General features: G+C 40.4%; 1 protein-coding gene across 4 annotated transcripts in view; it reads left to right on the top strand.

Annotated features, from left to right (window-relative positions):
- Positions 1-13,536, top strand: part of THRAP3 (thyroid hormone receptor associated protein 3) — a 67,285-nt gene extending 53,749 nt beyond the window's left edge. For all 4 annotated transcript variants that reach the window (XM_065421885.1, XM_065421884.1, XM_065421882.1 and 1 more), the window contains 7 exons: positions 2,407-2,579; positions 3,156-3,267; positions 4,781-4,865; positions 7,167-7,351; positions 9,589-9,781; positions 10,446-10,595; positions 12,082-13,536. In XM_065421885.1, coding sequence (XP_065277957.1) covers positions 2,407-2,579; positions 3,156-3,267; positions 4,781-4,865; positions 7,167-7,351; positions 9,589-9,781; positions 10,446-10,595; positions 12,082-12,303 — 1,120 coding nt within the window. In that variant the 3' untranslated portion in view covers positions 12,304-13,536. The remainder of the gene's footprint in view (positions 1-2,406; positions 2,580-3,155; positions 3,268-4,780; positions 4,866-7,166; positions 7,352-9,588; positions 9,782-10,445; positions 10,596-12,081) is intronic.
- Positions 13,537-15,741: the final 2,205 nt, after the last annotated feature.

The following is a 15,741-nucleotide window of genomic DNA, read 5'->3' as shown; positions in this document are numbered from 1 at the left end:
GGGATGCTCAGTAAAGTTAGTTCTGCCAAAGGGAAGAGCTACTAGTCAATAAATGTCAGTTTGCTCTGTGGAACACTAGAGGGAGGCTAAATCTCAGCAGGAATGAAGAGAAAGGAACTAAGATGGCTGCTAATGGCATGTGAGTCAGATGTGAGGACATGCAACACAGGTTTTAGGGATTAATATCTGAACAGTACTTTGAACATGCAATTAACAATAAGCGATCAGAATGATCATTACGGTGTTATGCAGTTTGGATGTGCTTTAAAAACAGCCTTTTCTGAGCCACACGATTGGCTTTGACTAAAGCAGTTCTGTACATCAGGTGTGTGCTGTGGAGATGGGGGGGTTCTATTCTGCAGCAGCAGCATGGATGAAAAACCCTCACTTTAAAATCAGACTTTATATGAAATGCATTTTTCTTTTTAAAAATCAGTTTAAAATTAAATTTGAAATTATGACAACCTATGTTAAGGCCTAGATTTACTATAATCTGTTAAAATAATGTAATTAAATACTGCATCAGTGAGCCCTCTTCAGTTTTAATGAGTTAAAGGGTGTCGCTTTTTTATACAGAATCGGGGGGAAACAATGTTGTGTACTGCATTAAAGATCTGTATTTTCATTATTTTTAGTCTGGAGAAAACGCTTTCAGCAAGTGCTTTCGGTTTCTGTTGGGCTGGAAAGCATTTACTTTAATTACTTTTGGTTTCAGTGTAGCTAGCAGGCGTAGCGAGACAATTGTCTTCGGTTGGACTAGTTCATTCAAAGATGAAACATCCATTAAGAGCCAAAAAAGTAGGAAAGCTTGTTTTCCTCTTCTTGTCTATGGATAATAACCTGGTGGGAGAGAGTAAGATCTACTAGTTCTAAGAACTTGAAGAACATGGGACCAGAGTTTCAAAGATCTGTAGGTGCCTACTGGGTTTACAAAAGCATTTAAGCACCCATGGTACCTAACTCCAGTTAACTTCAGTGGGAGTCAGGTGATTAACTCCCGTGCTTTTGTAATCCCATTAGACACTTACCTGCATCTTAGATACCCTTTGAAAATCTGGCCCTTGGTGACCATAAGCAGTCTGTTCACTCACTACAGTTTATTCTTCCTTTGTTTAGTCAGGTTTAAATGCAAAACAAGTTTTGATACACTTTTTTCTTATGTATCCGGCACATTTAAGGGAGCTTTATTTAATCAAAAAAACAATTCTAAAATGCTGTTTTTGTGCATTTTTAATTGAATTTCAGTTTTCATCCAAATACAGCTTGACACAAATCCCACGTAAAAAAATTAGCATCTAGTATGTAAGAAATGCATCAGTCACCATTTTATAATGTAATAATGTAAGAATCTGAACAAACGTAAGTAATGCTATATAATTGCTTAAATAAATGTGTATAGATACAGTGTATCTTCCTGGTTAGCAAAAAGTACCAAATTTAGTGTCAAGGCTATATTTAGTTGTAGATCAATATGTTTTAAAGGTCCAGTCTCATTGGTGAGTTATTTTCTTAAAGAAAGGTTATACTGAAGCACAAATGTAGAACAAGATTAAAATTAAAGTTTCAAGTTCCTGCTCGGTGCTTTAAATCACTTCGGTTTAAATCAGTCCTCTCTGTGCTGCAGCAGGGCGATGGTGACTGCTGGTCTTCCCCAGGGATGTAGGGGTCGGGGGTATCCGTGATGTGATGGGAAGGGTTTGACTTACATACAAGAACTGGGATGTTGGTTGAGCAATACTGGACAGTCAGCTCTCCTGTTTCTGAGCAACCTTTTGTTACTGGTACTCTCTCATCCTCAGCGTGGGTCTGATTGCCCATTGTGATGAGGCACATTTATTATTAACAGATTCAGCTTTCCTTAGATTTATTCTAGGGCAATATTAAGGTCTTACCCAACCTTTTCAGGGCTTTGAAGATCTTTCTTCCATCTTCTGTGGTTGCCTCCGCTGGTTTTGGGATATTTAACACACTTGGGCATCAAATAAATGATGGCTGAGAAGAGCTTCTGGGCCTGGTCCTATCCAGTTCTCTCTACTGCTTCTGAGATTAAAATCTAGCCACAGATTTTGGAGGGGGAAGGAAAAAGTAAAATATACTTCTTCCTATATGAGGCTGATGCAGATAGCCCATCGTTTACATATTGTAACAAGATCTGGCTATAAATAGGGAAGTTTGTGATGAACCTTGCAGAAAAGAGGAACCCATAGTTCAGAAGCCATATAAGGGGGCAAACACAGAACCATTGAAAATTGTATTGCAGATGACTTTCTAGTAGTACATAAAATGCAGTGGCTGGAATAAGTCCAGTTTATTGCTTTGAAGGTTGTCAACTTGCAGTCTGAAAGCTGCTTTTGTTTAGGTTGCTTTTATGATGGTTACATTTTAAAAATGTATGTTCTTTTCTAGTCCAAGTGGTTTATTGGCACAGGAGCGGAAGCTATGTCGTGACTTAGTACACAGCAACAAAAAAGACCAGGAGTTCCGCTCCATTTTCCACCATATACAGTCAGCTCAGTCTCAGCGAAGTCCTTCTGAATTGTTTGCTCAGCACATAGTGACTATAGTCCATCATGTAAAAGGTGAGTCAAATGTCCACGCACTCTTGGTTGAAAGTTCACCCCTTGCTTCTCCACCCCACTATATCTGTTCCTTGGAACATGTTCCATTCATGCTAGTTAATTACCCAAGAGAATTGCTGACCAACAGGACAAGTGATAGAGTAGAATAGCAACCATGTGGGATGTTTTTCCCCCAAGTTCTTGCATTTAGCTGTAGGAGGAGATGGGGGAAGGCAGTCTTGCCTACCCTTGAAACAGCAAAAAGCAATACTCTTGCCGCAGACTGGCATGGGATCTGCAGATATTTGGGGTATTCTAATGGATTTGCATAAATTTAGTTTTTGTTTTAAAAATATGTTCATTGTTAAACAGATTTGGGGCAGAATTCACCACTGACACAGGCATGCGCCATTTCTTTGATTTCAAGGGGGTGGTCTCCACTTTTGCTAGACCCATTGACTCTCATCCGTTTGTCCTCATTCTACACATTTTTACTTCCTGAATCCATTGAAGACATGGTGGTAGAGCTCACATGTCTTTTCCTAAAATCTGACTTTTCTTAATTGTGTGATGTTTCTTCATTGAAAACCCCGACAGAGCATCACTTTGGGTCTTCAGGAATGACACTGAATGAACGCTTTACAAAATACCTAAAGAGAGGAATGGAGCAAGATCAAGCTAAAAACAAGAAGAGCCCTGAAATCCACAGGTGGGGAGTATTGTTTTAATGTTTTTTCTAAAGCTCCAGGGGTATTTTTAAAATATTAATAGTTAACTATGGGGCATAATTCAAAAATACAAAAGAGGAGCCAACGGTAAACAAAACTTATCAGCCATCTAGTTAGGAACATAGTAATTGCCATACTGGGTCTTGGACAAGGTCAGTGATTTGTCTAGTTCAGTGGTTCTCAAACTGTGGGTCAGGACCCCAAAGTGGGTCATGATCCCGTTTTAATGGGGTCGCCAGGGCTGTCATTAAACTTGCTGGGGCCTGGAGCTGAAGCCAAAGTCCAAGCCCCACCGCCCAGGGCTGAAGCCCTCAAGCTTCGTCACCCCCCAGGGTGGGGGGCTCAGGCTTCAGTCCCTCTTCCTGCCGTCTTGTAGTAATTTTTGTTGTCAAAAGGGGGTCGCGGTGCAATGAAGTTTGAGAAACCCTGGTCTAGTTTGATTTCCATTCTCTGATAGTACCAGCTGATTCAGAGGAAGGTGTAAAAAACCCTATAAGGACAACTGTGGAATAATCTGATTCAGAAAAGGTTATTTTTAGTCCTTTTTAGATGGCTGAAGGCTCTGAAGCATGAAGGCTTATATCCCTTATCAAATTGTTTTGATGATGTCTAATGTAATTGCATGTTCATGTCACATAAATGCCCAATTGTCTTTGAATCGTGCTAGCTCCAGGCTCCTAGTTTGAGGAAATAAATTCCACAGATTGATTAGTCCTTTAAAAAAAAAAAAATCATCACATATACATTTTTACTCTCTCACCTTTACATTTCTCCTCTTTCAATTTTATTGAATGTCCCCTTGTTCTTGTTTGGTCTTATCACGCACACAATTTTAAACCCACAAAAGTAAGTGACAACAGTGCCTCTATAACATGGCTATTCCCAAATTATATTAATCTTTTTAAAATAGCACCTACTTGTGTTTCTGCCTAAGTATTGTTGTTTGCACTGTATGTGTGGTCATCCATGCTATTATCTAGGCACACAGAAGTGTCTCTAGATTTTCAGCCCAAACCTAGTTTAAATTTGCCGGTCTCTTTTTTGTACATAAATATAACCTCTTTACCATATTTGCAATCTGCTAGATAACTCTTTCTTTGGAGCTATTGGGCTTTGCCATTGAAGTAGGCAATGAAATATTGTACAAGAGACCTGTGATTTGTGGGGGCCAGCACAGTTAACGCATGCTCAGCAGCTGCCCAGTCAATCATGGGTAAGAAAACCATATGACAAGGACTTTTAACACACTAATGATCAGTTCATTAACACAATGCACCTGTTACGGTCTGAATATCAGGATTGTGTGTTACTCTGTATGCATAGCCTCTCACTTTCAGGGAGTAACGGCCAGCTCAGCTTTGCTTTAAAAAGCAGGATAGTGTGTATATTTACAATGGAGAAACTACCTGTTTTAAAATAGAATTAGGGTTCGGAGAACTTGGAGTACAGTTTATGGGAAGGCTGTAATAGCTTCATTCTCTGCTTTATTTGTAGGAGGATAGATATTTCTCCCAGTACTTTCAGAAAACACGGGTTCACTCCAGAGGAAATGAAGAGCACCAGGGAGCCTGGCAACAAGGTGAACTGTTGATCTGATCAATAATTGAACCAAATGAGTGCATTGGGCATGAACTTAACAGTGATGTTTTTGTTTAAATTACTCTCTACTTAAGTTTGTGTTTTTCTTTTAAGGATGGGCATAATTCTAAAAATGAACTACAAAGGGTTAATTTTTATTAAAAATGTATCAACAACCTTTGTGAAGTGGTTAGAATATGGTAAATGACCCCAAAGTCAATTGAGGTGAGCTTGAGAAAAAAAAAGAGGATATTTGGAACAAGTGCCCATGATGAGAGAAGAGACTTTTTGTGATATTTTTCTGCTTGTAAGTATTATTAAATCAATTGTATACATGCGATATTTCCAACCATGTTTTCAAAAGACATGCATGTCAAAAAGGAAAGTAAAAATAAATCCATGTCTAAACCAAATACACTATTACTAAGCAGATAATAAATCTTGTTCTAACACTTTACTGTATCATTTCTGTTGATTGCTGTTGCTTTAACACTCAGCACCTGTTTTGATAGAACAGGCCCCTGGGAATCCAGTATATTAGCGATTTTGATAGAACAATGTTAAGCCATTATACAATCTATAAGCAATCATAAAAATGGATTAACCTAAAATGTTACATTTTGGGGTTTTTAACCTTTGTTTGTTCAACTTCATACATATTTACAGTGAAGAGATTTAAACAGTCCTGCTGAAACCTTACTTGTTTCATATATTTGTTTTTGATTTTTTCCAAACACACTTGTGGCTTGACATGGACGATGGTGAAATGAATTTGATGGGCCTGATCTCTGAGCGCCAGCTTGGCAGTGTGTATAAAAAAACATGGTTTTCAAACAGCTCTCCAGCCCTTCATGAAACAGATGTGCCCTCACAAATGCAAATAGGTGTCTGCTGCGCTGCATAAGGTTGCTGCTGCTGATTTTGTCACTTACCTATCATCCATCGTGTTGGGAGCATTTTTGCTCTGAGTAACAGTTAAAGCCCTTTGCCTGGGGAAAGCAGAAGAGCAAACAATACAAACAAAGCACCAACTCCCAGTCCTGCTGCTAATTGAAATTAATCTTTATTTAAACAAAAAAGTGTTTAGAAATTCATGTAAGTAAAAATTTAATAGCTAGAGAATTACTAATCCCTGTTTTTATTGAATTCAAGGCAAATCTAATCATCTGGTGCATGTTGCGAATCCAGTCATGCAGTTCCCAAGCATAGCACTGTGTGCAAATACTCTAGAGCCTACTCAGTTAACCCAGTAACTATTTTCCTTTTCCAAAGGAGAATTTCTTAATTGGAAAACGATATTAAGACAAGTGTTACACACCCAGAAAATTTCCTCTTGTTAACTAAATTTAAAAGATTGTACCTAGTGTTGAAGATTTTTCTGCATACAATTGACTAAACTATTCTTGACTATACCTTTTCTGGTTATTGGCTATTTTCTCTTCTCTTCATAATGTAACTTAATAGACCCCCTAGACAGACACGTGGAGGGGAAAATCCTGTGTAGAATGCCCCCTGGTTCTGTGAAATAAAGTGCAACTGGTGTGTCATTCATAGAGAAGATCACTACTAGTAAGGATGTTTGGTTTCGATTGACAGTGATTAAAACAAGATTCCGAGAATGTTCATGATATTTCCCAGAATAAATTCAACAGCTGCGTTTCTCTGGCCTCTGAGTAACTCCACCACTTGAATTAGTAACCGTGATGTTAGCATCACATCTTCCAAGTGGCAAATAGCTATTGTCCCTCTCTCCTTCAGTGCTGCCTTCAGGTCTAGCGCTTTAAAATTTCTCCTGTCATTCAGGGAGGTGGGTCTGATCTGTCTGAGGAGGGGGAGGAATTCTGTTATTTGGTAGCAATCCCCTGGGGGACACGAGAAACATAAAGAGCTAGGGCTGCATGTGTGCCCCAGTTGTGATACAAAATCAGTTGGACTTGACTTCCCATTAGAGGACCATTAGCTGCTAATGTTCTCAATTTTCTCTGGTTGTGATACATAACCCAAGTTAGTCTTTGGTTTCCTGATATGGTTCCCCTCTCCTCCCTCCCCCGGACTATCAATGTATGTTTATACTGTTTTAAAGAGGGAAAGTGTATATATAATACAATATGTAGGAAAACGGAAAACTTCAAATGAAGATGTTATATTCTTGTAGTGAATCATTCTGCATTTTTGAATGGTTGGTTTATAAACTCATGCCCTCCAGAAGTCTCTGCAGACAGTAGCAAAGTAATGGTGCTGAAGTCTTTGATAAGCTGCTAAACCTTTCTGTTAAACTCTCACCCATTCCCTGCTTTTGCAGACTGAAGGGAAATATAAAGACGACCCAGTTGACCTGCGCCTTGATATCGAACGTCGTAAAAAACATAAGGAAAGAGATCTTAAACGAGAGAAGTCGAGAGAATCCGTGGACTCAAGAGATTCAAGCCATTCAAGGGAAAGATCAACTGAGAAACCAGAGAGAAGTCACAAAGGGTCAAAAAAGAAGTATGTATAGAAGGCTAATCTTCACTTCCTTATTGCATGATCCGTGCCACTTTTATTGTGATTGGAAACAAGACCTTGCATTATGCAATTGATAGTATGTAGGGCTGTCGATTAATCGCAGTTAACTTGCACGATTAACTCAAAAAAAGAATTGTGGTTTAAAAAATGAATCACAATTAATCGCACTGTTACACAATAGAATACCAGTTGAAATTTATTAAATATTTGTGGATGTTTTCTACATTTTCAAATATATCAATTTCAATTACAACACAGAATACAAAGTGTACAGTGCTCACTTTATATTATTTTTTATTACAAAAATTTGCATTGTAAAAATGATAAACAAAATAAATAGTATTTTTCAGTTCACCTCATACAAGTACTGTAGTGCAATCTTTTTATCATGAAAGTGCAACGTACAAATGTAGGGTTTTTTTTTGTTATATAAGTGTACTCAAAAACAATGTAAAACTTTATTTAGAGCCTGGCTGAAGAAGTAGGACGACTGATTGGACTTGTAGGCTCTAAAGTTTTACATTGTTTTATTTTTGAATGCAGGTATTTTTGGTACATAATTCTACATTTGTAAATTCAACTTTCATGATAAAGAGATTGCACTACAGTACTTGTATTAGGTGAATTGAAAAATACTATCTTTTTTACAGTGCAAATATTTTTAATCAAAAATAAATATAAAGTGAGCACTGTACACTTTGTATTCTGTGTTGTAATTGAAATTAATATATTTGAAAATGTAGTAAACATCCAAAAATATTTAAAATAAATGATATTCTATTGTTTAACAGTGCGATTAATTGCTTGACAGCCCTAGTAGTATGCCTGCTGCTGTAACTAATAGAGCTGAGCTGCGCTTGCCTTCTGTGATTAGATGCAGAACTACAAAGGGGAAGTGCAGCTATCGTACATGTTGAATAATCAGGGGAAACAAACTAAGTGGCTGCTTGTGCCAGGATGAGCAAATTACCTTTTTGTTTTGTTACTGCCTTCGCTTCACACAGAATGGAGAAATGCGGTCAGTGACTCCATTGATTTGCTCTTCGGTTCATTTTAATACTTTCCCATTGGTTCCATTTTCCTTTTAACTAATGCACAGAGATTATTTTGGCGCTGTGACTTGTTTGTAACTCAAGAGAAACCTTGTGATGTGTTTTTGAGTTCACTGGACCCAATAGGTGACTTAATTTTTAAGTAAAATACCTTTACTGCTCATCTGTAAGCTGCTGGCTTTTGAATAACACCACGGCTGTCAAAATTGGCAAAGAAATAGCCTTTTAGTGCATATTCATACATTCCGACAGAACTGGCAGGCCGGACCCTGATCCATCAAAACTTCTGCTCACCATGAATTGAGTTTTCCCATTAAAGTCAATGTGACTATTCGTGTGCTTCCAGTTAAACACACGCTTAAGTGCTTTGCTGGATCAGGGGCCTAGAGCAACAGCTCAGCCTCATGGGAATCGTTCTGTAATGTTCTTCTAGCCATGCAATTGCTGACCATTTTATTTCCTCTCAGAAAGGTACAGTTTGCAAATCTGGTCGTGTCATGGAGTGACATTACCTTAAATAGACGTTTCTCATATAACACAGAATGCACCTGGATTTCTTTTACAAATGTGTGTCATAACTGGAAACTCTTAACAAAAAGAGCCTCTTCAACTGAGTGGATTTTTTTTCTCCCGTAATGATGCAGGTCGAGGTACTTACTGGAGAAAGGAGGCCAGTAGAAGGAATAAATTAGTCCCGGCTGCATAGCTGTACAATAGGTTTAAAGACCTCTGTGATCAGAGAGCACAACCTGGTGGACAGGGCCTTGGACTCTGGGGGTCAGAAGACCTGGGTGATCCTATTCCCAGCTCTGTTACTGACCTGCTGTGTGACCTTAAGGAAGTCACTTCCCATCTCTCTCTCTTCCCCGGTCTCAGTTTGCTACCTTATTACAAATAATGTAAGCTGAAAAGTGTCAGATGCCTCCTTACAATTTGTGTGTGGTTTTAAGAACAAATCCTGGGAAAGGAGCTGTCCTGTGACCAATCAGAGCTGCACATTGTAGCTGATCCTGAGCTGTTAACTGACTGACTTTGGCTGTGCACGGACATAATAAGGGAGGGTGGAGGAGTGATAGCGTGACTTCACAGCAGAGACAGGACAGTACCAAGTTACTGACCACATTGGTGATTTTCTCTCCCCTGTCCCCCTCTCAATCCCTGGTACAGGAAACACAGGAGAGTGCGTGAGCGATCCAGGTCCACTTCTTCATCTTCACCATCTTCTCGTTCGTACAAAGGGGAGGACTACCCAGAGGAGAGTGAGGAGAGGGAGGAGTGTACCACAGGCTTTGACAAATCCCGGCTTGGGACAAAAGAGTTTGCTGGCCCAAATGAGAGAGGAAGAGCTAGAGGGACCTTCGTAAGTTACCCCCTAAAAAAACAACACCAAAAAACCTTTGCATAAGCCTTTGTGCAAATTGCTGCTTTTACCAGGTAAAATGTGATCTTAAAGGTGACTGGAAGTACAGTAGTGTGGTTGTGATTCTACACTCTGTGGTGGCTCCCAATCACCAACCCAGCATAAATCCTGAAGATTGAAATTGGCCGTCTTGCTGCTGATGTCCGAGACCATAACCAGTCCAGCAGGCTCTAGTGTGTCCGTGTTTGCTCAGCAGCACTGACAGGAGTAGACGCGCTTGTGTCAGAGAACTTACGGTGAAGTCATTTTAATGACTCTTCTGGCTGCAACTGCACTGGTTCCTTTAGAAATAGCTCATGTTTTAAGCAAATAGCTCTGCTGTGTTTGTACGTTGTATGCGTGAAATGCCTTCCCTTGCACTCCCTGCATGTGCGTATAAATAGATAGATATCTGTGTACTTCTGTGGGTAGCTATATGATCAGATAAGGTCAAAAATATTAATAGGTAATGAGAGTGTAGGTGTTTGACAGTCTTCTTGTGGCTAGGCTAAAGGTATTCTTGGGAACAGTTAGAGCTACGTGAAAGAAAAGACCTAATGCCATTTCTCTAAGCACTTTTCTCTCTACCCCTCTTCTTTTCCTCTTCTGTTTGCTGCTACTCCAGTTCAGAGCAAGGGGGAGAGGATGGAACAGAGGCACCTTTTCGGGAAACAATAACAACAACAACAGCAGCAGTAGCAATGACTTTCAGAAGCGAAACAGGGATGAGGAGTGGGACCCAGAGTACACACCCAAGAGCAAAAAGTATTATCTGGTATGTTTCTGAAGAACCAGGATATGTATGAATATGCCTTGCTGTGCATTCTGTCTGCTCTTACAGGTTACGTGTAGTCTTCAGGGAAGAGAGAACCAGCAACGATCAAACTATCTAAAATACCAGTTCTGGGGTTCTCACCTCACTGCCCCCCATAAGAGGCTTCTAGAAATCTTTACTCACAACTAGGGAGCAGTTGGCTCTGACCATTGTAGAACTGGTTTCAGAGTAGCAGCCGTGTTAGTCTGTATCCGCAAAAAGAACAGGAGTACTTGATGCATCCGAAGAAGTGGGTTGTAGCCCACGAAAGCTTATGCTCTAATAAATTTGTTAGTCTCTAAGGTGCCACAAGTACTCCTGTTCTTTTTTCATTGTAGAACTGTTTGCCACTAACCAAAATCTGGAGGGCCCAGTAAAAGAACATCTCCTCCATGGGCAGTATGGAAAATGCATCTTAACCCAATTAGAATCCAACTCACAGCTCTCTACAGCGCCCTGCTTCTTCTGGGATTGGCTAATGCGATTCATTTTTATTGCTGGCTGTAGCATTCTTTCATTTTCCATCTGCTAGTCTGGCAAAATCCTGCATGGATTTCTCCCAGGGCTTCATTTTTGAGTTAGTGTCAGCTTTAAATGGCTTATTTGCACCAACCAACACCCCCCCCCCCCTTCTGTTGGATATTTGAGGTCCCTCTAATCTTTCTTCAGGGTTATTATAAAGGTCATATGTGGCTTAGTCCTAAATCACTCTTGCTGTCCCTTCTTCTGCCCTCTCTTCTGATTGCTGTTGAAGACATAATCTTTATTATATATTGTGTTGGTCTCTACTTCACTCTCCTAGATACAATATTCCGGGTCATGTAACCAGTCCATAAACCTAATCAAAATGAGCTGTCCCAATAGCATCTTTCTCTTATGCAAAATGTTCCCAAGCATTTTAAAAAATGTGTTGTAAACATGACATACGCAGTTGAAAGAGCATCTGAAAATGGGCGCGAAGCTGTTCAGAAGAGTTAGTTGGGTGGGACAAACATAACTGCATGTAAAATCCTCCATAAAATAACTTCCTAGCTGTAAGCACAGATTCAGCTGCAGGTCCATTGAGTCTGGAGTGTGTTGGGGCCCCCAGTGTCCTACCTGGTCCTGAAAACTGCTAAAAGCTTTGTGCCAGAAAAAGAAACACACATGCCCAAAAGCAGAGGGGAAAGTAAAGCATGGTTAGTGAGCAGTGCCCTTCCAGCCTCAACCAGTGGGGCTGCTACTCTCAAACACAAACATGTACTTGTACTCCTTTTATGTACTGAATTCACTATTCATCCGACTTGACACACGTTGCCTAAACAATACGGGGATCTGATTTGTGTTGCAGTATTGCACAGCTTAAGTCGGGGTTATTTTAGGGGATGATATTGTGCCTATTTACGTTTTTATTGATGAAAGTGATTTGTGAGTGTCGTCTGACCTGGCTGATTTCTTTCCTGTGCAGCACGATGACCGGGAGGGTGAAGGTGGTGAGAAGTGGGGGAACAGAGGTCGAGGCCGGGGTTCCTTCCCCCGAGGGAGAGGTCGTTTCATGTTCAGAAAATCGAGCACTAGCCCCAAGTGGGCCCACGACAAATTTAGTGGAGAAGAGGGAGAAATTGAGGATGATGAAAGTGGAACGGAGAATCGAGAGGAAAAGGACAACCTACAGTCAGCTGCTGACTAGCCAGGGAGTCTGCATGTCCCTGAGCGCCCTGGCAAGGAGGAAGAGGATCCGGCAAGGCAGTGTTGGAGTCTCTGCCAGGGTAATGCTGAATTGCTGAACAGAGCTCTGCCGAGGAGCTTTGAAATTATCTTAAGTTAACTGCATTTTTAAAATTCAGCCTCCGTACATGTGGACTGGGACTGATCACTTACATTCGGATCCACTCTTGGAGTATATCTTTCTTCCCAAAGACTTTACTTGCTGGACTGAATAAGGTCCAATATCGAGTGTGATCCTAAATTTTGTCTCTTGTTTGTGACCTTATTAGATGGTCAGATATTTTTTTGGCAACAGTCTTTGAAGACGGTGTGGATTTCAATTTGTGCCCAGCTTAACCCAGTATCTTGACATTTTTTGTTTCTCTTATAATTTGAGATGATAAAGGTGGGGATTAACTCACCTGCTTATTTTTCTCCCCTCTTGTGTATTTTGTTTTTTAAATTCATATTCTACTTATTTTAGGCCTTTGCGTATGTAGTAACACCAATTAAAGATGGCTAATTTTGGAAACTATTTTTGGTTCTTATAAGAAAACAAGCACGTGAATAAACATCTAAATGTTAACTTGGAGTTGGGACCAAACTGCTATGATTATTTTTAAAAACTAATTTTTGTATGTATCAGTTGAGTTTAGAGCCTTTTTAAAACCACCTTATTTTTTTCTTTTATGCTGAAAGTTATAGTTAGCATGGCAAAAATGCCCCCTGCTCTTCACCCATTTTAGTGTGTATGCCGCTAGACCTGGTCCTTGTGTGCTGGAATCCCACGCTGCTTGTAGGCATTGTGTGTATCCTCTTTGCAGCTGGTTGTGAACTTGAATGTTCTTTCCAGGGTAACATAGTTTTCTAAGCAACTGCTGAATTCTACTAGGTTAAAATATATAAAAGGAGAAGAATTTTTTCAATATTTTTATTAATCTTTTTCTAAAACAAAAAAGCAAATCCCTCCTGTGCTGGCTAAGGAAAGTTGTGGTTTCATTTACCTTCAGCTTGACATTTACAATGTTCTGAAGAGGTTTAGCAAATAGCTCTGTGGTCGGTGAGCGTGTAGGGAGGAGAGGCATATTCATGCACAGGTTTAGTGTGTGCACATGTAAAAAGACATCAGCCTCTTCCCCCCTCCATCTCTGCCTTCCCCAGGATTGCTGTGCCCCCCTCCCCCCCCCATCACCTGCTAACTATAGTTTGTTTGACTTGAACAGTTCCTGTTTAGTAAACCCCTAAAGTTTGTTTCAACTCCTCATGCAAATAAAAATACAATAAAATAAGCCGTAGGTGTAACTCCAGTTTGTTTCTCATGCTGAGTACGGGGCCGCCCCTTGCACCAGACCTTTGCCTTCCAAGTGGAGAGGGGAAGCCAAAAGTAGTAAATGCTGTGTGCAGCAACAGGGTAGAATCATAGGGCAATTGATGTTACTTGTTGGAAATGGAGGCTTTAAAAACTGCTGACTGATCTGGAAGAGAGAAACTGGAATCAACCATAGTGACGCAAAGTGGGGGAGGGAATTCTGAGCTGATGCTTTTGTGGTTGTCTCCATTGTTCAACTGTTTGCACTGACTGCACTTAACTCCAGATTTAATTAAAGTACAGAACAAGAAGTTCCTAGGCCACATGGTTAGCTAGGTGTGGAGGGCTGTACTTAGAGAGAGACAAGTAAATTGACCGTGTTCATTATTTCATTCTATAGTGTAGAATCGAGGCCTGCTCTGAGGAATACAAGCCTTCTCCATGCACTCACTGTTGCCTATATTATTTCAGATGTTACTTTGGTGTAGTACTATAGTAACACATCTAGTAAGGGATTATTTATCCCATAGATTGTACAGTACAGATACAGTAATCAGGCACTAAGTGGTTATTTGTACCTTGAGTGCTACACTTTTCCTTAATGGTGATCAGTTAAAATATGCCTTTGCCTAAATGATTATGGATTTGCCCACTGGGAATTGTTCACTGCACAGTCCTGGCCAGGACGCTGCTGACTTTCACACAAAACAAGCCGCCTCTCTCGCAAAGACTTGGTTTCTTAAGCAAATGAAATTCTTAAGAACTGGGGCAGGTTTTCTTGCTTTAGGGTGGGAGCAGCACTGGCAGGTACTGTTGTAGCGAACCGCATGCACCCTGCTTTTTCTTGAAATATGGTTCTTGCCCATTCTGGATCACATGGCACTGGGAGGGCAGCTCCACTAACACTTTGATGTTAGAATATCAGTGTATGCATCCAGAGGGAGTGTCTACTACACCCATCGTCACCTGTCAGCTAGTTTCTATCTGCACCATCTTTTTAGCGTTTGCAGCAGCATCTCACCAGTCCAGTTCTTGTCTCCTGGGTTTTATTGGAGTGATGAGGGTATTAGAGCTGCAGGCTGAGGAGTGTAAAAGTCCAACGGCTTCCTTTTCAGGCTGAAAAGCTTTTCTCTTTGACTTGCTAGGAGTAGTAAAAAGCTCAGTAGCTTTAAAGGGTACTCAGAGTATTGTGAGTCTGGTGAGAGATGCTTATGACTGGGGGACGTGGAGAAGAAACCACTCACCAGCGTGCTCCAAAAATGAGCTTCCTCAGTAGAGAGAGACTGAAGCTATAATTGGTCCCCACAGTCACCAATAGGGTGACCAGACAGCAAATGTGAAAAATCGGGACAGGGAGTGGGGGGTAATAGGAGCCTATATAAGAAAAAGACCCCAAAATCGGGACTGTCCCTATAAAATGGGACATCTGGTCACCCTAGTCACCAATCCAGTTTGCCATCAATAAAACAAACAGCTCCATAAACTGGCAGAGAATGAATTGGTAATTCCATTTCACTGGTGTCAAAGTTGAAATATTGTCTCACTGATGTCACTAGCTCCTTGGTACTTGAACCAGAGGGGTGTGGCGATAGGTGTGCTCAACAGCAGTACTCGTGGTTAACTTAGAACTGTAACTCTCTGAAAGTTACATATTTAAACATGAAAATGTGGTTAACTCCCCCCCAAATATGGGGTGCAGTCATGTAAAAAGCTGTTAAATGTGCTCACAAAACCCAGATCTGAAACCTGTCACCTCACAGAACCTGGGTATTGTAACACCTAAATAGGAAAGTATCAATTTTCATCCCAGATCAGCTATTGGCCCAGTGTCCTCTTACTGCAGCTGGCCAGTACCAGCTGCTTCAGAGGAAGGTGCCAGAAACCTAATGTACAACTATCAAATTACCTTTCTGTGCAAACAGAATAATATATATATATATATATATATACACACACACACACTCTCTCTCTCTCTTGGTGCTTTAAAGGGCCAATTTCACAAAGCTGAAAACAATTGAGCCAACTCAGCTGGGAAAAACTGAAGCAGAAAAATGGGTCAAAAGCTGGTTAACTGAAAGCTCTCAAGGTGCAATTGTAAATGGGGAATCGCCA

This window comes from Emys orbicularis, chromosome 23, assembly GCF_028017835.1.
Source record: "Emys orbicularis isolate rEmyOrb1 chromosome 23, rEmyOrb1.hap1, whole genome shotgun sequence".
Lineage (NCBI taxonomy): Eukaryota > Metazoa > Chordata > Testudines > Emydidae > Emys > Emys orbicularis.
Note: the sequence above shows the minus strand (reverse complement) of the source record. Positions and strands in the feature narration are given on the sequence as shown.